This window comes from Ailuropoda melanoleuca, chromosome 2, assembly GCF_002007445.2.
Source record: "Ailuropoda melanoleuca isolate Jingjing chromosome 2, ASM200744v2, whole genome shotgun sequence".
Classification (NCBI taxonomy): Eukaryota; Metazoa; Chordata; class Mammalia; order Carnivora; family Ursidae; genus Ailuropoda; species Ailuropoda melanoleuca.
In genome coordinates, this window is record NC_048219.1 from 148,971,419 (window position 1) to 148,993,716 (window position 22,298).

General features: G+C 41.2%; 1 protein-coding gene across 1 annotated transcript in view; it reads right to left on the bottom strand.

The window, feature by feature from the left end:
* The window catches only part of CERKL (ceramide kinase like), a 110,364-nt gene extending 91,656 nt beyond the window's left edge, over nt 1–18,708 (bottom strand). Inside the window, exon 1 of the mRNA XM_019802801.2 lies at nt 18,365–18,708. Within this exon, the coding sequence (XP_019658360.2) occupies nt 18,365–18,602 (238 nt within the window). The 5' untranslated portion in view covers nt 18,603–18,708. The remainder of the gene's footprint in view (nt 1–18,364) is intronic.
* Nucleotides 18,709–22,298: the final 3,590 nt, after the last annotated feature.

A 22,298-nucleotide genomic window follows, 5' to 3' on the forward strand; every position in this document is an offset into this window, starting at 1 on the left:
AAAAAAAAAAAAAAAGAAGAAGAAAGAAATTGAGGGCTTTTTCTGCTCTTTAAAAGGATAGAGGAGCTAAAGTTTACACAAGTTCATTTTCCTTCTAATGTATTTTAGAATTACATTATTTTTCCAATGCATGGATGCTGTTACCACCTACACAAGATTATTATAATCTATCCCAGGTAATTACTGCTGAGATCAGCAATTTAATGCCCTTTGTTTGCCAAATTTTTGTTTTCCCAAGAACCAATTCCACTCTATAAAGATGTGTTTCCAGGATACATATAATTATGCTGGGTATAACATCTGTCGCTTTGCGTGTTCAGAGCCTTACCAAACCAAAGTAAGGGACACGCTTGTATGCCAGCCTTAGGGAGAATGATTCAAGTATTAAAAGCTTAAATATGCAGAAGAGTTTTTTTTAGGCAGTATTTATCAAAAGTAAAAGCTAATTCTAATTTAAATATTTCCAAGTAGAATTAACTCCTTTCAGTCCTTAGATTTTAATATGGCTGTAGCATTTTTAATATTCAGTAATCCTGAGTTATCTTTAACTATGATTTCATATAGAAGTCTTAGTGAATTTTCTATTTCAGTTATCTTTCAGAAGCAGACCATCTAACAATATCAACCAAAGCAACCTGTTATCAAGGACAGAAGAAAAAATAATAACTGGTGACCTCTTTTCTGTATTTCACCCTTTAATAGCACAGGGGATTTAGATAACAGATAGGACAGTGTCGCACTTTCAAATGCAGGTCAGTATTTTGATTGCATCACCAGAGTGAATTGTTGAGACTTGAAGAAAGCAGAGCAATATTGACCCAGATCACTTCTCTGCATGGCCTTGCAGGGCTGCCCAACAATCCGATAATCCTGAGAACTTTTCCATATGCAAGATAATTATTTATGGGCAAGATTTTCCTGGAAGATACAAAGATGGAGAATGCTGATTTTAGGACCAAACCTGAAATGAACCCTGAACATGAGGAGAACAAACCAGCCACAGTCATCTCTCACCAAACATTTGCAATCACAGACAAAAAACTGAAGTTAGGAGTTCATCACAATTTTCAGAAAAAGTTCCGGAGGTCAGCAAACTCATGACCGTGTTAGTGGTACTCAAATGTATTTCACTATCTTTTGAGAGCTGCTATAATACAACTAAAGGATTACTGTTTGGGCTGCATTTAGACTGATCAGATTGCCCAAGTTCATAGAGATTTCGAGTGGAGGAAACCTACTTAAAAATAAAAGAAATAACATATCCTTCCAAACCATTTTCATATGGTCAATGCTCCTAACAATTATTATTTCTTAGTATTATATATAACGTAGAAGTAAGTAACCATACATTAACCATTACACTGAAAATCAAAAACAAAAGAAAAAAAAATGCATTGCACTGTTAATAGAAATTTGGACGAAAGGGGATAAAATACTTTCAGGACTGCAAAAAAATTAGCTAAATGAGTAAATCTATCTGTTATGGACTGAATTGTGCCCCACCCCCACCCCAAAATTCATATGATGAAGCCCTAATCGCCCAGTGTGACTATTTTTGAAGACTGGGCCTTTAATGAGTAATTAAGATTAAATTAGGTCATAAGGGTGGTATCCTGACCTGATAGAACTGGTTTCCTTATGAGAAGAGGAAGAAACAGCACTCTCTCTTTCTCCCTGTGTGCACAGAAGGCAGACCACATGAGGGCACAGGCAAAAAGAGGAAATGAAAACTTAAGGAAGGATGGTATATTGGTCTGCTAAGGGCTGCCATAACAAAATACCACATGCTGGGTGACCTTTTGTCTCATCTCATCACCATATCAAGCAAAATACGGCAGAGAAACTAATCATAGAGTCTTTTATCCCTTCTATATTCCAATATTTCCAGGCGGGAATACTGAAGAATATTTAATGCCAAGGAGAAAAAGCTTTAATTGCCTAATTTATCATCAGTTAGCATGCTAGACTTACACTGAGAAGACACTAAATTATTTTAGGTGAGGATTAAAATAGCCAGTGATACAATCTGGCCCAGAGAGGACCACTGAAGTTAACTGAGAAATTCGTGTAAGATTTGAAAGTACCATTAGCAATTATTTCTCATGTTGCCTTTCTGCAGCATCAAACAGAAAATCTTCCAAAAGTTCTTGATATCTTTGCTCCCACTAGAACTAGAGCCAGTGCCTCCTTGAGCTTCCAAACCCAGGAGGACTGAGCACAGTGATGCCTAGAAAGTTAGGGTCAAGACTGACCCAGAATTAAGCGGAGAAACCGGTCAGTTTGAAAAGGTTCATCAAAGGTTCATCAAAGCCAACTAGAGAAATGGCCCTTCAGCTACCTCCACACCTCACTCCCTCAGCCCCTGTTACTGCTTCCCCTAAGACAGCCTCCTCCCTGGGAGTTCAAATTCTGATTTAAGGGGCTGAAGGAAGGGTTTTAAGAAGGTCCCATATGGAGGAATACTTTGCCTCAAGCCGAATACTCCCCCTTCTTGCCACTCACCCTAATGTTTGTCCTCTCCCAGGCTCACACATGATTTAAGAGTCTTAGAAAAGGGCTCTGGAGTGTGGAGACAAAAAAAAGAGAGAGAGAGAGAAAGGAGAGAGAGGGGAACAGAGCTTATTCTGTGAATTTTCCTAAAGTAATAACTGCTGGACATTTACACTTTGCTTTTCCCCTAGATCACTTAAACCTTAACCATTTTAAGCTAAACCACCTCCAGACATTAAAATACCACCCCAGAAAAGCATTTATCTGAAATAATACATAATACTAAATTGAGTATTTTAAAGGCAGGGTTAAAGAAAATTGTGTAAATAATGAGTTTATATTTGAATATTTTATTGCAAAAATCAACACATCATTTTTCAAAAGTGTTTCCACAGCTACTGTTGTTCTTAACCAGTTTCTGTATGTGTGCCCTTCCCAAATCTAAAATAAGTTCCTGACCTTACATCATTTTCTATATCATCTGTAAACTTTGAAAGACGTGAATAAAATTCAGTGGTTAAGAGAATATTTAATCTGGAAATATGTATTATCCTAAGACACCATTAGATTTATTCTCATATATGCGGATCAGGAAAACAAATGAAAGAAATCCAATTATTTAAGACAGTAATCCCTTAACTCTAGGATTTTGTTTTAATTATAAAGAGTGTGTCTTATTAAAAAACAAAACAAAGCCTTGTCCTTTAAGGGAGAAACCCCTTGTTTCTCTAGTGAACATGCATGCAAGATTTCCTAAAGAATGCAATCAACAAATTAATTTTGCTATTCTTCAATTTCCCATGATATAATTGACTTCTTGAAAAGAGCATCAAGTAAACAATTATGGGCCCACCTGTTCATGATGTCATACCAGGCACCATACAATGTTAATGGAACTACGTTTAATTCGGTTTCCCCTCCTCCACCCCACCATGATCATAGACAAAATTCCCTGCACTAAAAACTAACAAAAAGCATAGGCGGTAACAAGTATCTAAAAGAAAATTGCTAAGTAGTCTCTCTACTTCAAATAGGACTCCAGATAGACTCAGTACCTGAAAATTCTTCCTGAACATCGCCTACCCCTATGGCTCCTCCAGTGTCTTGCACAGGGAAGGGGGGACAGAGGCCTGGAAGCTACGACTGAAAGTAAATGGCCTGCTCTACAAGAGGCAAGAAAAGTCACTGGAGACTTCCTTTACTTGGTCCTACACCCAACATACCCAGAGGGAAACTCAACCACAATTGAGAGAATTACACTACCCATTGGGTCCAGGCCACTAGCCCACTTAAATGGTTGAGTGTTGGGCCCAGAAGGTGGAGGGAAATCCCTCTTTCTTGAGGGACAATAAGGCCCCTACCTTTCCTATTCAAGGCACTCAACACAGCCTCACTAGGTCTGACCACTGAAACCAAAGCTTTCAGTAATCCTGTCGCCCCTCACTGAACCACGTTTTGGCGTGGAAGGCACACGGACGTCACAGAGGCCAAGGCTGAGCCACAGCAGCCCCAGCACCTCAGGTAACTGGCAAGGGCCTCCGCTCACTCTGAGCCAAGGGATGGCAAGCAGGGAACAGAAGGCTATCCTAATGACATAAGTCACCCAAGGGACAGAAAGAGCCTAGGAGCAAGGGTGACTGAATGAGCACAGAGATATAAATGAGGACATGCTTAGAGTCTGAAGGAGACCAACAGCTGATGCTTGGAAAAGAGAGGAGTAGAAAATAAAAGCTGGTGTAGCTATTCTCTGAACAACATAGACATACACTGTGATTAGGACTGTATCTCTTATATATATTTGTTGGATTTAGATTTCATATAAAATGTGTAGGTAAGAATTTTACTGACAACCGCCTCTAATAAATGAGGTTGGAAAAAATCCTTTTATACATCTTCCTCTGGAAAACATGGACCAATACTGCTATTCAGAGCCCGTTCATTTTGAGGTTTTAAATACCATTTTGAGGTTTTAAATACCATAAATTGCTTTCTTTGAATCAATAGCTAGGTCTTAAAAAATAAACAGAAGAAACAAAGAGGAATGCAGAAAAGAAAATGCCAGACAATAGTAATGTGTGGTCATTGCTTTTTGTTCAGGGTCATACCAAAGTGAGTAAAAGAAGGGATCCTACCTAGAATACAATCAATGGCTTATGTTTTCTAGAAGTTTTTCCAGTATCCTAAAGCAAACATATTACGACTTCATAGAAACTTCACTGCCTCTTCCTTTGCCTGTCCTTCCAAACCCATCGAAGACACTAAGAAAGATTAGCAACCAACACAGGCTATGAACTAACCGATAATACACCACAACTACTTCGCACTTTCATAAAAAAAGAGAGTAATATCAGGACCATCAGAAAGCAACTTTGGACCCCAAATTTTAGATCCTAAAGGATCCATAAGAGGGCTCTTTTCTAATTTAAAGTATCAATGACAAAAAAGTTAAAAGAGATACTTTTAAAATAATGTACACAGGCAGCCTCAGTTTCTTTCTGAATTATGCCATAGATGTTATTAATATCAACAGCATAATAAAACCCAGACAGTGAGCCTACTCTAATGAAATACTGTAGATTCACATTAAAAAGTGACTGACAGGTCAAATTCTAAAAAAGAAACAGTAGATACCACCACAAAACTAGCAGATGTTTCTTGAGGTCATTTGTACAAAAACATAAGCATATGTTAAAGAAATCTGACACTATCATGGAATCAGTTGGTGTCTAAAATAATAGCAGCTCCTTATGGCAATATGGTAATATCCGTATCAAGTGCACAACACATTATGTTGCAACAGTACGGCAGACAAAAGAGCATCAGTGGCAGCAGTAATGACCAGTGCTCTCACTACGGTGAAAACATAAAATTAGAAGGTTATATCCAGGGCATAGTATTGTTTAACAGCAAACTGAAGATGAGAGACAGTATGTTGAATTTTCAGAGTTTGCATTTAACTGATTTTATGGAGACTCTTACAAAGGCAGAATATTAACCAAATAAGAACATTAAAGTTTTTATAGGAGCCTCCGACATGGGTTTTCTGATTTCTTCAGGCTACCTAAGAATAATGGTGAAGATAGCGGTTGTTTTCAAAGCTTATGGTAATACTTGATTAGTTTAGGATATGAACAGGAATTCTTCCATTCAAATCCATGGTTCAGCCTGGTGTCCTATACTCAGTATGTAAGTAACTGGTAACTGCTAGGCCATTACTAAAATGGAAAGCTGCAAATAATTTAGTAAGTGTATTATCAGCTTCAACCTCGGAAGTCTGAGATCTTCTAGGATAGTTCTTTGGAACTAGTCATATGAGCCCAAAATGTACGGTGTACACAATGGATGCTAATTGTTACTGACTAAAGGTCTTTGAAAAGTCAAAGCCGAAAGGCATTCCACAACTTTTTGCATTCATTGTTGGGATTCACATTATACTGTAGGAGAGTTACATTTGAAAAAGCCCTTAGAATTTCAATGCATTTTGCACTGAATTGCATTCAATGTATTTTGCATCCAGTGCTTCTGCATGGAAAAATGAGTCTGGCACGCACCTCACAAAGTGTTAAGTATCAAGACGATTTGGGTAAAATTAGGTTCGCCCTTAAGATATTTCGAAGGCATGAAGTCAGTGACAGAGTAGGTTTGACCCCAGTGTAAAACATACAAACAACCTCGAAAATGATAGATTTGTCTTTAATTCAGAAGCTAGAATACCAAGACATTTTCCCCCAAATATGAAAAATGCTAATTCTAAGAAATGGAAATAGGATTTTTAGAGAAAAATTTCTACTTTTAAAGTAAGAACTTATTACAAATCAAATCCCATGATAAAAATGTATATTTTTTCATTTACCCTAAGTATTTAAATTATCTAAAATAAGTGGGTTATGAATGGGACTTTAAAAATGCATTACATCCAAGATTTTAAATATAATAAGTTTCTATCTATATAACGACAACAAAACATACACTATCTTCCCTTTACACTTTTAATACATGAAAACATGCCTAAAATAAGGAAACAATACATGTCAACAGTTGCTCAATTTTATTGATCTTATTCTTTCTGCACAGATGGACATAGAAAGTACTTTGAATTATGTGTAACGTTCAGTACACTTAAAAAATTTAGGATATTATTTGTATTAAACAAAAAAACTGATTTTAGGAAATGAATTTTTTCTGAGTTTAAAATCATACATAAAATTTTTCTATATGTAAAAATTGATGTGTTTAAAATAATTTCATTGATTTTTAAAATTTCAGTAATACCTAAATATGGCTGTACAAAAATCATAACTTTATTTCCAATATTTATAATGTTTTCCAAAAATAGCTTTAATTTCTTTTCTTAAAGTAGCCTCAACTTAGTAAGAAACAGCACACAGGAGACAGCCCAAGGCTCATGAAAAACACAGATCTGAAGCTTGATAGCATTCAGCTTACAGTCCTTCAGGAGCCATTTCTCCAGCTTATACATTTTTCAAGCTTTCAATTTCCCTTCTGTTTGGACGTTTTGCTAGTCACTGGCATATCTGATGCATGGTACAATGCATTTCAAGTAAGATACTTTCTCATTTTGCTATTATCAGAATTTTAGCAGTGTCCACTATCCATTCTATCATACACATTAAAAATCTCAGCATCATTGTTTCTTCCCCTTCCCTCAAGCCCCACATCCTCCAAATTCTATCTCTGACAATATCCCTTCATCTGGCTTCCCCTCTCCATCTCCCCTGCCACAGACACACGGTCTCCTGGATCTCCTACTAAGTATACAGGCCACTGAAATGGGCTCTTCATTGTGGAGCCCATTATTAATCCATCCTGGAGTGATGACTGCCTTCTCAAAACCCAAACTCACTTGCTTTAAAAAAAAAAAAAAAAAAAAAAAACTTGATATCCTCTGACATTTAGACTTTGCTACCCCTTACTCAACTCTTAGGTTGAGACACCAACTTCCTAGCATGACATTCAAAGCCCTATACAAACTACTGACTTATCACAAAACGCCATCATCTCCCTCATTTACACACACACTCTTTACACCCTACGCTGATTTTCCAAACAGGTCAAAGCATTCTCTTCTGAGAATTTTTTCCCCCAAAATTATTGTTTTCGTAGAATGGTTTTCTTATTCCCTTGTGCTGCCAATTCCTAGTCATACTTTCAAGATTACCTTCACATCCCTCTGTAGCTTTCCCTGACCTCCTCCTCTGCCCATCCCAACAAAATGATTTTCTCTGTTGTAACTAAAAGTTATCACTTCCATGTATGATTATAATGCCCTGTTATATCTCAACTGCACATAAAATAGGCCACTAATAATTTTGCCAATAAGTCTCCCTACAGATTGTGAATACTTGGAAGCAGAAATCGTGTCAAATTGATTACAGCGTCTCTCAGAAAACCCAGAACGTAATATGTGTTCCCTAATGTTGGGAGAAATAAGCTAAAAGCATGAATGATTTAATGAGAAAAACAGAAACTAAAACGATAGAGAAATACAATTTCTCGTCTATCAGATAGGGTTTTTTTTTTAAACTTTGACAATATACTCTTTTGAAGAAACTTCACAGAAACAGGTGCCCTCATACAATGATAAAAAGGCAAAACAGTATGAGGTAATTTGGAAATATTAAGCAAAACTAGGTAACCAGTCAGGGAGTACATGGGACATCTTTGCACCTTCTGCTTAATTTTGCTATGAACCTAAAACTGCTTTCAAAAATAAAAGCTATTAAAAATTACGTAGGTATTTATTCTTTGAGTCAGCAGGAATCTATTCCAAAAACATACTGAAAAAAATACAAAAGGACACATAAGGTTTTTCATTACACCACTATTTTCAGAAACAAAAATGACTAGAAACTACTCAAATCCTTCAATGGAGAGCTGGTTCAATAAACTATAGTGCAGAGATGACTGTGCACATAGAAAAGCAAACGTGGACTCTCACTATGGAGTGATATGCCAGGTATATTGTTAATTTAAAAAGAAATCGAAGTGGAAAAAAAATATGGTAGGCTCCCATTCATTTAAGAAAGTAGGTAGGGGTTGGTAAGGAGAATATATACACACATAAGCAAACCTGTACACACACACACACACACACACACACACACACGCTCGCTTATACTTTCAAATGAATTAACCAAATATTTGAAAAGACAAATAAGCTTACCTATAATAGGAAGGAAGAAAAAATATAGAAAGGACACAGATAAAAAGTTACACTTCCCAGAATATAGTTTGTTTAGTAGGTCTGACTCTGGAACCCTATAAATATTTTTACATAATTATAAAACAAAATTGATTTTTAAAAACACCCAAAATTAAAAACAAAATTAAACAGATAATTCTGCACATTGAGTTGAGGATAGACTATCACAGATAGGAATAATTTTAAGTGCCTTTAAAACACAGTGATTTGACCACACATAGCATATACCCTGAGTGGTAGATACTCTAAAAGCAACAACAAAAAGTTACAGAATGATCTTAAATGGCTTTCGGAAGTTATACTGTTAATGGTGGCATTGGTGTTATTACTCTATGATTTACAGGTGTTATAACATAAAATGAGCAAGGATATTGTCACAGTTAAAAATCAGAATTTTAAGGATAGCAGAAAGGAGATAAAGCAAAAACCTTTTAGTCCTGAACTTACACTGGAAGTGTAATTCCATGACGCATTTTCTTGTTTAGAAGAAAAATACATACTTCCTCGCTGTTTTCTGAAAAAATCGGAAAACAGGCCCATATAAGGGAAATATTGGCAACGAACACAACTGGTGCACAAATTGTGGTGTCTAAATACCACTACCCAATAAAACTAAGCTTCCTTGATGATCAGGTTGGTGCCATGTCTGAGGCATGACATGCCATCCCAGAGAGCAAGGAAATGACCAGAGACAGCTGAGGGAATGTCAAGGGGACTTAGAAGTCAGCTTGAAGGAGTTCCCATTCATCCCAAACTCCAGGATTAGGACAATTTGAGAATTAGTAAGAACTGTCATTGCCGTAAACTGAAACCTATTTCATATGTTTAAATACCTAAGTTCATAACAACCATAATAAAGCTCATTTGTCACTATGGCTGCTGTCATCTCCTTTTGAGGAAGAACTTTCCTTTCTGCAGCAAGGAGGGCGCTTAGCTGATGACCTATCTGAAGAGTCAGGCTCCACCTCAACTTTGCTGCTGAGGTCACGCTATTCCCATGACTAAACACAGCTGAGGTTTGGCCATTTCTGCCCAAGGCGGGATTCCTAATGGGAAGTCTTTTCCCCCAGATCTCAGCATAGGTAAGCAAAGACTTGACCAGACATGCATCATGGGCTGAGGCTCTCCCTGTCCCTGCCTGCTTTAGCCCCACCTTACAGCTGTCAGATTGGCCTCAAAGTCACAAGGGTATCCCTCCTGATCGGTCCCCCCCTACTTTTATCTTTCACAGACACGTGCCCCCAGTAAACTTCTCATATTCCTATGGGAAACAACAGGCCAGACAAATTCAGTTTGTTCAGAAAAAAAAATTTGCAAGGAAAAAAAAAAGGGGAATCTATGGATTAAAAAATATTAAAAACCCAGCAACCAACTGCAAAATGGACCTTATTTCCCCATGTTGATTTCTTTTGAGAGAGGAACAATCAGGAGACAATGAACACTGACTGGATATTTAAGGATATAGGGGATTATTTTAAATTGGAACAGTTTTGTGATGATACTATGCCTATTTTTTAAATCCTCATCTCCTAGAGATACATGCTGTGATGTTTATAGATGCAATTTAGAAGGTCTAGGAATTGCTTCCAACTATTCTGGAGAAATAAGGGAAAGAGCCAAGGCATAGATGAAACAGGACTGAGTTTAAACAATTTCAAGTCCAATGTGTTACATAGAGTGTCGCCCTTCACTGGGTTGTAGGTGAAGGCTTCTATTATTCTTCCTACATTTGGCTATGTTTGAGGTTTTTGATAATAAAATATTGGGGGTTTTTTGTTGTTGTTTTTTACTGTAAAAATTCCCATTTCTCTTTCATCATGTACTCAGAAATGGAAGTACCCGGGGAAGAAAGTGATTTCCATGGTAGAATGGTCTTAAAGGCCTGAAAGAAATCTGAGGATATTACTGTATTAAAAAGTTTTTTGTTTTTGTTTGGGGCATGGTGCTCACTCACACACAAGGCAGACTCCTGACAGCATTAGGGGGAATTCCTTTTTGCTTGATCCAGGAAGCAGCAGAACCTAACGGCACAGTATGGGCTCACCCATCAGAATGCTTGGCTTTGAACTCCATTGCTAGTATGACCTTGGACAAGTTATTTAACATCTCTGGGCCCTAGGGATAAAAATCCTACCTAGACTACATAATCTTGCTGGTAAGATTAAACAAGATAAGATACTTGGCACGGGACTCGGCAGAGTAAACATCAATAAACGTTCAGTGTTTTCAAACACTGGACACTGTTGTGTAGCAGTAGTTCCCAGAACACTGTTTCTGATTAAAATCCTGGAATGTACATAGGAATTCCCTGATGCCCACTGGTACATTATTTTAGGCTTATCTTTAGGCTTACCATAAGTCCATAGCAGTATGCCAATTTTTTTTTTTTTTTTTTTTTTTTGGTATGCATACCTGCCTGCCTCCCCGCTTCTTGAGTCAGCCATTTACCACACTGAAATCCTCAACTTCCGGTTCACACGCCAAAAGTTAGCAGAAAATTTAATTCGCTTCGCACTCGATTTATCTCTCTTTCCTTTTACCGCTTTCATCACATACTGATTTTGGAAAACTTAAGAGCATATGAGGAGCTATGGCTACTAAGAATCCCCTCTTTACACACACAACCAGATACCACTTGCCCAGCACGTATGACACCCCCATCTTTGGCACAGTTCTTCTAAACCTCGGGCAGGATATGGTCATATGTAAGACTTCTAGAAGCCCATGATGAGGACTGATGTTTGTAGATCTGTCAATATTTGAAATTTGATCTAATGACCTAGTCAAGTAACAGGCTCAGCAGGATAGACAATAAAGTTCAGCATGAGTACTGCAGTACTGAGATCACACTGAATTATGTCTACTACACTCCCTAGCCCTTTCGACAAGGATGGTCCACTTTCCCAAGTCACAGAGCACAAAAATGCCCAGTCCAGGCCGATAGCATCCTCCTGTGTATCCAGCCTGCCCATCAATCCCATCATCTACCACCATGGCTCGTTGATTCTTCAGCTTCATGCTTAAACTTCTGCAACTCACTTCAGGTCCTCCTGCTTCACACAGTCTCAACTGGATCCACCTCTCGGGTTACTGACCTTGATCCAGACATTGGACTCTAAGTCCCTTGGCTTCAGCACAAGTACTGTTCCCCACTTCTATGAAGATATCTATGTGCCAGTTCCAGCCCCAAAGATCCCCATGTGGGGGAGGGCAAAAAGAAGGGGGACACAAGAGTAGATCAGGGTTCTAAATGGTTGAGGAGTAACATTAATACGGAGACTCTCAGGGAGTTGGGGTACACAGGCTAGGACAGTTATTTCTTATATACTATTTCTATAGTAAGAAACAGATTAAGTTTGCCAAATCTCAGTTCAAGTAAATCACAATGACCATGAGGAATAATACAATCCATTTTTTATAGACCAGATTTCAACTTTACGATCAACCCATTACTTTGCAATAACAAAAGCTTTTTTTTTTTAATCACAAAATATGTTAAAGGACTTTGCTATCTCTGGACTCAGTGGCTTTGTCTTTAAATTGGCATCTCAGGCTGCCGGAGCATGTCAGTTCTACATGAAGATCTGAAAACCGCACCTTCCTAGAGAAGTAAATATTAAAACTGACCCCTTAGGAATAAAGGAAATCAATAATTTCAACTCTGGATGCATTAGAGCCCCATTAACCAATGTGATCACCACTAGCCATTTGTGGCTATTAATTTTAATTAGAATTAAAAATTCAGTTACTCAGCCACACTAGCCACATTTCAAGTATACTAGCCATGTGTGGCTGGTGACAATGGCACTGGACAGTTCAGACACAGAATATCCCATCACCATAGAAAGTTCAATTCAACAGTCGTGCTTTAGAGATTGACCATACATTTGTTTTTCTGTGTGGACCAACTTACTTTAATGAGAAGCCTTTATACAATAGGACTATTTAATATTTACATAATAGGTTAACAGACCTTTCAAAGCATTTTAAAAATCTTCATCAACAGTCCATGCAGTTCCTTAGTGAACTTGATTTTTCATACCCATCTTTTTAAAATTCCTCCAAATTTGACATCTTAGGAACAAACTGACCATTTTTTAAAAGAAGCATTTTCTTAATATGTAGACTCATAAATCAAAGCCTGTTTTACTGAGTAATTAATGCTTCAATAATTCACACAACAGGTCATTTTGGGGTTTAACCCCTGCTTCCATTATTTCTGACCACAAGGTCCACTGACAGATGTCTCACTTTGGATATACACAACAGAAGACTGGGATCTGTTTCACGTACATCTGTTCCCAAACAGCCTAGCCAGATTAATACTTAGAATGCACCCAGCTCAGCTCTGCTAAGTCCCAAACAACCATTAACTCTTGTTGTTTTTAAATTATTTTTTCTCATTTTCACATTTTTCCACATTACTTTTCACATCGGTAAGTTTCCAGCAAATGTTTATATATGTAAAGCTAATCATTTTAATGCTCATAAAAGAAACACTTTCCAAACCTTATTTTGAAGCCCAGCTTTCTCACATTTTCTGATTACTGCTCTAATTCAACTGAGCTCGGAGTTGGGGTAGGAATAAGCCTTTGGTAAAACAGATCATGAAATTTTGTAACCTGAAGTAGTTAGTCCATGAGAAATAGAGAATTTTAAGCTCAAAGATTTGAAACTCTCATTTTTTCCGCATTTAAAACATAATATTCAGATGCTAATCAGACATATTATAAAATCCTTGCCCTCGAATTTGCTTAAAAGATACCGTAAATGAAATCAAGGATAAGCTAGTCCTTTTGTTCATCATTAAAAAAATGTGCTGATGGCTTGCCTTGACCAACATTTTTCCATCAGAAAATGGTGTCTTCCTTTCCAAAGACAGGCCCGGGGCTAAGATGACCGTCCACCTCTCGCCCTATGCCCTGAAGCTGGGGAACGGTAAGAAGGGGCCTTTACTTCCCACGTGTTTCTTCTAATTAGAAATTCGTGAGGGTTGAGCAGCTCCTTCTGTAAGATCCAGCTCCTCCACAGGCAGCAGGCGGTGGACCCCACTGATCATTCAAACCTGAGACTTATGATGTCCTAACACCTGAAGTCTACGAAAATAGGTATGTTCTTTAAAAAGCAACTTCAGAGGGGCACCTGGGTGGCGCAGTTGTTAAGCATCTGCCTTCGGCTCAGGGCGTGATCCCCTTCATCTGGGATCGAGCCCCACATCAGGCTCCTCCACTAGGAGCCTGCTTCTTCCTCTCCCACTCCCCCTGCTTGTGATCCCTCTCTCCCTGGCTCTGTCAAATAAATAAATAAAATCTTTAAAAAAAAAAAAAGCAACTTCAGAGTTGATGATTTTCGATGATTATATACAGTTGACAAATAATGCAGGGGTTGGGGGTGCGGACCCACGTGCAGTCAAAAATCCACATGTAACTCTTGACTCGCCCAAAACTTAATAGCCTACTGTTGACCAGCAACCTTCCCAATAACATGAAGTCAATTGACACATACTTTGTGTGTTAAATGTATTATATACTGTATTCTTACAATAAAGTAAGCTATAGGAAAAATATCTTTTAAGATTCTTAACATTTATACTACTGTACCACATTTATCAAAAACAAAAACACAAAACACCTCATGTGTAAGTAGAGCTGTGCAGTTCCAAGTCAAGTTGTTCAAGGGTCAACAGTAATGTAAATGTCTCAACCTGCAGGTGAAGAAACTAAGTGGGGTTAAATCACTTGCCCCAAGTCAATTACAGTCCCGTTAGTCACAGGACAAGACGGCAGGTCCGTTGGTGCCCACTCCTGAAAATGTTCCTACACCAGGCAGGAGAGGACATACCGCTGGAGCAGGGGACCTATAAAAGATCCCATCATGGTTTTCAGACATCAGGGTGCTATCCATTAGTAAATGGTGAAGTTTCCAGGGTGAAAAGGCAGAGATTTGTGGGCATTGGGTATTCCTGTCACAGAAATTCCTAAGTTGATCATTCTTAACTCTATTAAAAATTTGAGCTTAATGCAGCCTAATCCTACCCATTACTAACTCTCCCCACCAGTAGCTTTTCTTTTACGGTAAAACGTGACCCCACCGGTCACACAGTAAGCAGGCAGATCCGGCTTTGGGGAATGCACAAAAATGCTTATAGCTTCTGCTTTAATTGAACATTTCAAGTAAAAGCTTACTACTTGCACTGGGGATGTACTGTATGGTGACTAATATAACAAAATAAAAGTTATTTAAAAAATTAAAAAAAAAAAAGCTTACTACTTGCTAAGCAAACATGCCTAGAAGTTTGTAATGGGCTGAGATTTAGAACAATGCCAACAGGCAATCGGTGATGCTTTTGAAAACCTTGAACTCTGAATGTATCAGACCCAGCAACAGCACAAGGGCTGTTATAAAATACACAAATTTGTCTAACACATCTGCCCATGTCCCCTTTCCTGTGCACTCTTAGTTTCTGACCCCTTCCCCCCCTCCCCCAGTTCCAGACACTGTGTTGGGGCTGCCCACACTGTGGCACTACCCTTAATCTGCTTTGCCTAGACAGGGTCCCATAACCCAGACTTATTTGGCCTCAGAACTCACCTGATCCCTCTTCCCTTTCTTCAGGATTTTGTTCCTTTCTAGGTCATAGCTAACTGGGTAATTACTTTATGTTCACATGAGTAAACTCATGATTCCACAAGTAAAATGGCCAAATTTTTAAATTCCAATAGAAAAGTCATTAGGTAACAATCCAGATAATCAGCAACATTTTCTGAAAAGATGATGCCTTTTTGTGCACATACTTTACATTGTAATGGTGGCATCCTGGTCAATCTATGCCCTGGTATGCTTACCACCCTGCATCAGAGCAGGACGGAACCTTCTAGCCAAGACACCCACAGTGGAGCAGTAGGTCAACACTAGTTTGAGAATTTTTTTTTGGAGAGTTCCTATACTTTTAACAAAAATGGAGGGGATACTCCTGCAGGTGATGAAAACTCACTGTTAAGTAGCAGTGTAATAAATGGTACAATGCAATAGGCAAAACTAAAGTTCATGAGACCAGTTAGCAAATTCATTCAACAATTGTTTATGTGTCACTCTTCAAGGTACTGACAGTAAAACAGATGTTCTGAACATCTTCCCCCGCCATCTAGATTCTAGTCTGAGAGTTACACCCTCAGCTCCCCTGCTTCTCAGGCCTTCAGATTTGGTCTGAATTCTACCACTGGCTTTGCTCGTTCTCCAGCTTGCAGATGGCATACAGTGGCACAGCTCAGCCTCCATGATCCCACAGTAGATCTCCTCAAAACTATAGCCAAAGTTTTCCGTTTCTCTGGAGAACCTGAAGACACACATTATAAATTTGTCAAAACCCACTGAATGCACAACATTAAGAGTGAACCCTAATGTACACTATGGGTTCTCTGGGTAATGATGGGTTCATGTAGGTTCATGAACCGTAACAAATGTACCACTCTGAGGAATGTGGATAAGGGGGGAAGCTGTGAATGTGGGGGGGGGGGGCAGAGGACATATGGGAAATCTCTACCTCCTGCTCAAGTTTGCAGGGAACCTAAAACTGCTCTAAAAAATACCTACTTTTAAAAACTACAAAGGCATTGTGAGGTTTAAAAAACTGAGTAGTCTTGCAACTGTTTTCTATGTATGATCTAATAATGCCCAGTGACTCCACCCCACCACACCCTTTCCTGGAATAGCCAGTCACTGGACAAGGAGCAGTGGACATGGTCTCCCCCACTACATCTTTCCACACCATGGCCTCCCAAGTATGGGAACCTTGATATAGCTCTTCCTCTATTATCTGGACCAATTTCACTGGTGTTTCAGCACTCACATCTCAACTAATTCCACATCAGAGATTCTTTCTCACATTTGAACTTATCTCTTAGTAAACTGAGCGGGAGAAGAAAAGGTACTAAGTAAAACATCCGTTTCTACTATAAATAGAAGTTCTTATGAAGCTGCCAGGATTCTGAACTTCCAATTTTAAGGGCCTAAAGAGGTTTGCACACTAGATGTTAAGAAAAAATACACCTGGATGAAAGAAAGGGGGTTTTAGAGCAAAATTTAAAAAAAATACAAAAAAACTTTCAACCTTTAGTTTTTAAACTCTACTTCCAGGAACAGTAAGTAAGCCTACTTTTCCTCCATCCCCACTCAATTTAAAACATTTCCTTCCTCGTGTCATTATTTGCCTTTTTGCGTACTGGCACTGCAACACCAGGCACTGCAACACCAGTCTGCACGCTCTCTCAGCGAGCAAGGTCTCATTTTAATTCTGCAGTATTTCACCTTCACTGCAGGTAAAACTGGCTCTTGTCAGGCTAAACTCTATATAATTTCTATAACCTCCCAAATTCAAACTGACTTAAAAACTTAACAAAATTCTACGTCCATATCCTTAGCTTTTAACTCAGAGCTTCAATAAAATAGTCTACCTTGGTTTTCAAAACACCTGAAAACATTTTTTTTTTTTTTAAAGATTTTATTTATTTATTTATTTATTTATTTATTTGACAGAGATAGAGACAGCCAGCGAGAGAGGGAACACAAGCAGGGGGAGTGGGAGAGAAAGAAGCAGGCTTCCAACGGAGGAGCCTGATGTGGGGCTCGATCCCAGAACTCCAGGATCACGTGCTGAGCTGAAGGCAAAATGCTTAACGACTGAGCCACCCAGGCGCCCCANTTTCAAAACACCTGAAAACATTTTAATTAAAGTATAAGTGAGCGCGCATGGCGGATTCCGCTGAGACAGAACTCACACTGAGCCAGGCGAAGTCCCTGAGGAGTCAGCTGCATTTCGTTAGCTTTCTGCAGGAGACACTTGCAAACAGTAGCAGGTTTCTATAATACTAGTACCGGGTGGCTGGTTTTGAACCCAGGAAGCCATTATTTTTAGTTCTCTTAAGCTGGTATTCAGCGAGGAGAGACAGTGTCACGTCCCAAGATTTTCAAGAAATCATCTCTAGACTAAGACTTGAAAGAGTGCTATTGTACATATGGCACTGTAACATTTCTAAATAACTCCAGAAATGGCAAATGCAAGTAAGCAGCACGGCGAGGATTTTAAAGTTAACATTACAGATCAACAGTTTCTAGACTAAGCCTTAGAACCCTTGATTCTAGACAATGGCAAGGAATGAGAGGGAAGGAGAAGTCCAGAGAGTCCAAAAGGGGGGGTTTGGGGGCGCTGTTTTCAGAAGTCAGCAAAATGAGAAGTGGATTCGGAACGCACGTGGTGAGCACTCTGTAAAAGGCTTATACTTTCAGCGTACCGGCAGAAGCTGACAAATCACAACCCAAACTTGGAGGGAAGGCGAGGACCTTCCCGCAGTTTGGAAAACACCGCCCCTCAGGGCCTCAGTTCCTTCCTTCTGCGTCTGGAAACTGAAGCTGAGTGTGACTTTGCTCCAGGGAACGCACCCGGAGGCGGGAAGCCAGGCAAGCGGCTGCAGGCAGCGCGAGGCCCCTGGGGGTAGATAAGGTTCTCGGCAATGGGGAAGGAGGGGGCGGTGGCGTCAGGACGCTGGGAGAGGAGGAGCTTGGGGAGAAGCGAGTGGCAGCGCCCGGGTGGAAGGTGGAGGACGAGGAGAGGGTGGAGGCGCAGCTGGAGGCGAAGGGGCCGGGACCACTCACCCGCGGGGCGCTCGGGTTGGATGGGCCACCACCTCAGGGCCCGCTCGCTCAGCACCACGTCGCAGCTGCTCCTCCCGATCTCGAAGATGCCCCGAAGCAGAATCTGCCCGGCCGCCGCCTCCGGCTGTAGCTGGGACGCCCACAGCGCCGAGGGCACAGCGGCCGCCGCCGGGGGCGCTTCTTCCTCCCGGCCGCCCTCCAGGGCGCACACCCGGCCTCCGCGCCTCCTCCGGGGCATGGCGGAGACGCTAGCTAAGCCGGAGTCCAGGATCTGGGGAGGCCTTTGAGGAGGAGGTGGAGGCCGCAGCAGCCACTGCTCGAGCTGCGTCCGGCGCTGCCACAGCAACCGCGCGCAGGGCAGAGACCAGGAGGGGGGCGGGGCGGGCAGGCGGGGCCGCCCTGACCGGGTCCTGCACGTTGACCCGCCGGCCGCGGGTCTCTGCCACTCACTGCAAAAAGACCCCCGTCGGGGAAGAGGAGAAAGGGGCTCCCTGCGCCAAACCCTAGTATTCAGTAGGATTTAGTGTACTGCGCTACCCACAGTTCGATAAACCAGCTCTTCTCAAACTTTTACTTACTCGGGGGACGTCTCATTAAAATGCAGATTATTACTGAAGCGGTCTGGGATGAGGCCCAAAATACTGTATTTCTAAGAAGCTCGGGGCTGATGGAGACGCCCACGCCCTGGTCTGCAGGACACACTTCAGGTTGCCAGGGCCTCTGTTTTTCCACCTCCTTCCGCGTGGGCTCCCTCGGAAGGCGGAGGCCTGGCTCAATAACCTTGCTGGCACGCCCTCAATTGTTAGCGGACTTTCTGCACCTGGGACGAGGGCGCGTTTCCCAAAAGCCCTGAGCGAAAGCCAAAGTGAAGTCTCCGGTTTGCATTGCCAAATTCTCACCTGACAAACACAGTATTAAAAGAAGGCGCCGTATCATGACGAGCACTAATGTACAGAATTCTTGAATCACTATATTGTACACCTGAAACGAAAATGACCATGTACCTTAACTACCCTGAAATGAAAAAAAAATTAAAAGGTGCCTTCGTGCTGTCATTATTGAGGGTCCTACTTTCCCCAAAGATCTCCCCGGGTGCAGTCTTGTCTTTGCCTGGATCTGGCATTCCCTGGAGGGAGATTACAAGCAGCAGGCCTGGTTCTCTTGAAGGCAAGGGCAGCGATGTAGTGTCACCTGGAAATGGAGAGGGCCCGGAGGAGTTCATCCCTCACTTTCTTCGGATAGTGGAGAGCCATGAAGTTGGCTGATGGTTAATTTGGAAAACACCGAGGGTCTGGAGGCCAGTGGTTCTCAATCATGGCTGCACATTAGAGTTCCCCGGGGAGTTTTAAAAAAAAAATCCAGATGCCCAGGCTACACTTGAAGACAATGAAATTGGAATCTCTGGGGATGGGACCAAGCCTTTAGAGTTTTAAACCTCCCCAGATGATTCCAGCTTTCAGCTAGGCCTGGGAATCACTGCTCCAAGCGGTGGATTAACAGGGAGCTGACAAATTGGAAGAAACTGAGTTCTCCGGAAGAGGAGCATAGTGGGAGGTAAATCAGCAGCCTTTTTAGAAGGTCAGAATAGTTGTATTGAGAAGAAGTTAGGGGTGAGGAATGAAAGAGCAAATTAAATCTGTAGAGTAGTGAGTTCTTGTTCCAGGGCGCTCGTTCCCACCCGGTGACTTCAGATAGGCCAGCACTACCCATTCTGCACTTCTGTTCACACTGCAGAGCCAGGCAGAAGAGCTCATGGTAGCAGGACTGTCTCAAGGTTTTTGGCTCAAACTTGGATTTCACACAACCACCCCGGGAGGGAGACTGGAGGCCTAGCCAAATCCCTTTCAAACATAAAGCGCCTGTGTGTCGGTTAAGCTGGGACTCTTACTGTTTAATGCTCCGAAAACAAATACCTAAGCTTCCAAGCAAAGCAGGGAAGAGCCTCTGTTTGATCTGATGGCACAGAGCTGTTTCTCGGGGCAGGAGTGCAGCTGCAGCTAACTCCCACGCAGGCTTCAGGTGGCTCGGCCCAGCAGTCCTTAGTGGGGAAGCCAGTGGCCTTGCAGAATTGGAGTCAGCATCTTGTCTCCACAGCTGTCAGACCATTAACGCAGAGCTCGCTGGCATTTTAAAAGCTCACTGAGAGCCGGTGCAAATAGGCCAAGGCAATGGTTACTTCGTAGGGCCTTTGCACGTGCCAAGTTGCCATTTTTTAAGCTTCAACAGGCCAGACAGTCAAAAACATTGGCTTTATGTTTCTTGAGGATGAAAGTAATGGCAGTATTCCACTCTTTCCTCTTAATGAGCTGTCCTCTCCCAGGGCTCTAAAGGGTGAAGTGTTCAGGGGCTCCGTCCTTAGCATCTAGCTACACAAGCATCAGAGCCATGGCTTTGCAAACTATTCAGGGCTCCTTGAGTGATGTCACCAGACCCAACCACTCCCCTGAACTTTAGGCTCTATGCCCAGCTGCCTACCTGACATCGCCACTCAGCCGTCCAATAACTATCTGAAATATAACGTATCTAAAACCAAACTCATGATTTTCCATGATAAACCTGTTCCTCCCAGAATGTTCCAAATCTCAGCAAACAGTGTAATCAAAATCCTTGATGTCATTCTTATTTCTTCTCATCGTCTCGGGACTCACATCCACTCCACGGCAAATGCTGTCAACTGTGTCTGCAAAAGAGACTCCTTTCAGCCTCTCCTCTACACCTCTCACCAGACCACTTCAGTAGCCTCCCACCCATCTCTTTGCTTTCCCCTTTGCCTGTATTGCCTCCTCCAGCCCAGAGTCTATTTTCCACCTGGCAATCACATTGCTCCTTCTGAAAGTAACAAGATCATATCCCTCCCTGATCACCACCTTCCCATGATCTCCCATCACTCTTGGAACAAACTCAACGTGCTTAGTAAGTGCAGAAGGCCCCACACAATCTGGGCTCTGGCTACCTCTCCAAGGTCACCTTCTAACACCCTTCCCCTTGCTCCCTCACAGGAACCTTCTTACTAGTCCTCAAACAGACTGAGACTTGTCCCTTCTCAGAACATTTGCCTTGCTGTTTCCTGTCTGGAATGTTTTCCCAGGCAGCCAACCAGGTGGTTCCCTCCTTCATCTCACTTTGCTGCTAAAAGACCTTCATCACTAAAAGAACATTGCTGACCATCCTCCATCAATCACCTTCCCATAACCATGGGTATTAGGTTTTGGTTTTTTTATTATTACTTCTGCTGCAATCGATTGCTATAAACTTAGTGGCTTAAAACAGCACGATGTATTATCTGCCATTCCTGAAGTTCAGAAACCCAAACTCTGTTTCACTGCACTAATCCAAAGTCATCAATAGGCCCGCATCCCTCCTGCAGGCTCCAGGGAAGAGTTCATTTCCTTGCCTTTTCCAGCTTCTTGAGGTTGCCTGTATTTCTTGGTTCATGTCCCTTTCTTCCATCTACGAAGCCAGCACCACAGCATCTTCTCTCTGCTTCCATCCTTCCATCTTATGCCTCTGACTTTGCCCTTCTTCCTGCCCTGTTATAAGGGCCCTTGTGATTACATTGGACCCATCTGGATAATCATTCACTGTGTCTGCCAAGTCCCTTTTGCTATATAAGGTAATATATTCACAGGTTCTAGGGATGAGGACATAGACATCTTCAGGCTACCATTGATCTCTCTACCGTCCCCTGCTTTATTTTCCTTTACATCCCTTACTTTTACCTCTTACTATATGTTTACCTATATGTTTACTGTCTAGATTCCCCCATGAATGAGTTAATGCACTTAGTAACAGTGCTAGAATTAAGAAACACTCAGTAAATGTTAAGTGTTGCTATTATTATTATTATTATAAAAGCTCCTTGATGTCAGAGAATCTGTCTTCTTCTCCATTGAAGTCTCAGAACCGGCACAGTGCCTAGCATGTAGTACGTGCT